The sequence below is a fragment of the Lonchura striata genome, chromosome 16, assembly GCF_050655825.1.
Source record: "Lonchura striata isolate lonStrDom1 chromosome 16, ASM5065582v1, whole genome shotgun sequence".
NCBI lineage: Eukaryota > Metazoa > Chordata > Aves > Passeriformes > Estrildidae > Lonchura > Lonchura striata.
This window is the reverse complement of record NC_140718.1, coordinates 1,567,630-1,567,921: the sequence shown is the minus strand read 5'-3', so window position 1 is coordinate 1,567,921 and position 292 is coordinate 1,567,630. Positions and strand designations below refer to the sequence as shown.

Sequence of the window (292 nt, the reverse complement as noted above, 5' to 3'; positions counted from 1 at the left end):
TTTCCAAAACACGAATAAAATCCCCCAAAACCCAAAATCCCCCAAATACACAACACCACCCCTATAATTCTCTCCAAAACCCAATAATTTTCCCTAAATTAAAAAAAAAAAAAAATCCCCCGAATCTAAAAAAAAAAGCCCCCTCAATCCCTACAGACCTCCCAAACAGCTCTCCAGAACCCCCCAGACTCACTGAGGGCTGTCCTGGATCAGCGGGCACCGGCTGGTGGAACAGGAGCCACTTCAAGGGGCCCTCCGAGCTTTTTGGGGAGGGGGCACCATTACAGACCCC

The 292-nt window shown here is 48.6% G+C and overlaps 1 protein-coding gene across 2 annotated transcripts in view; it reads right to left on the bottom strand.

Annotated features, from left to right (window-relative positions):
• LOC144247902 (uncharacterized) overlaps positions 1 to 292 on the bottom strand; it is a 38,878-nt gene that overhangs the window by 38,084 nt on the left and 502 nt on the right. The window contains exon 2 of one of the 2 annotated variants that reach the window (XM_085593536.1): positions 194 to 260. The exons of the other annotated variant lie outside the window; for it this stretch is intronic. Within the exon in view, the coding sequence (XP_085449662.1) occupies positions 194 to 260 (67 nt within the window). The remainder of the gene's footprint in view (positions 1 to 193; positions 261 to 292) is intronic. 2 annotated transcript variants of the gene reach the window in all.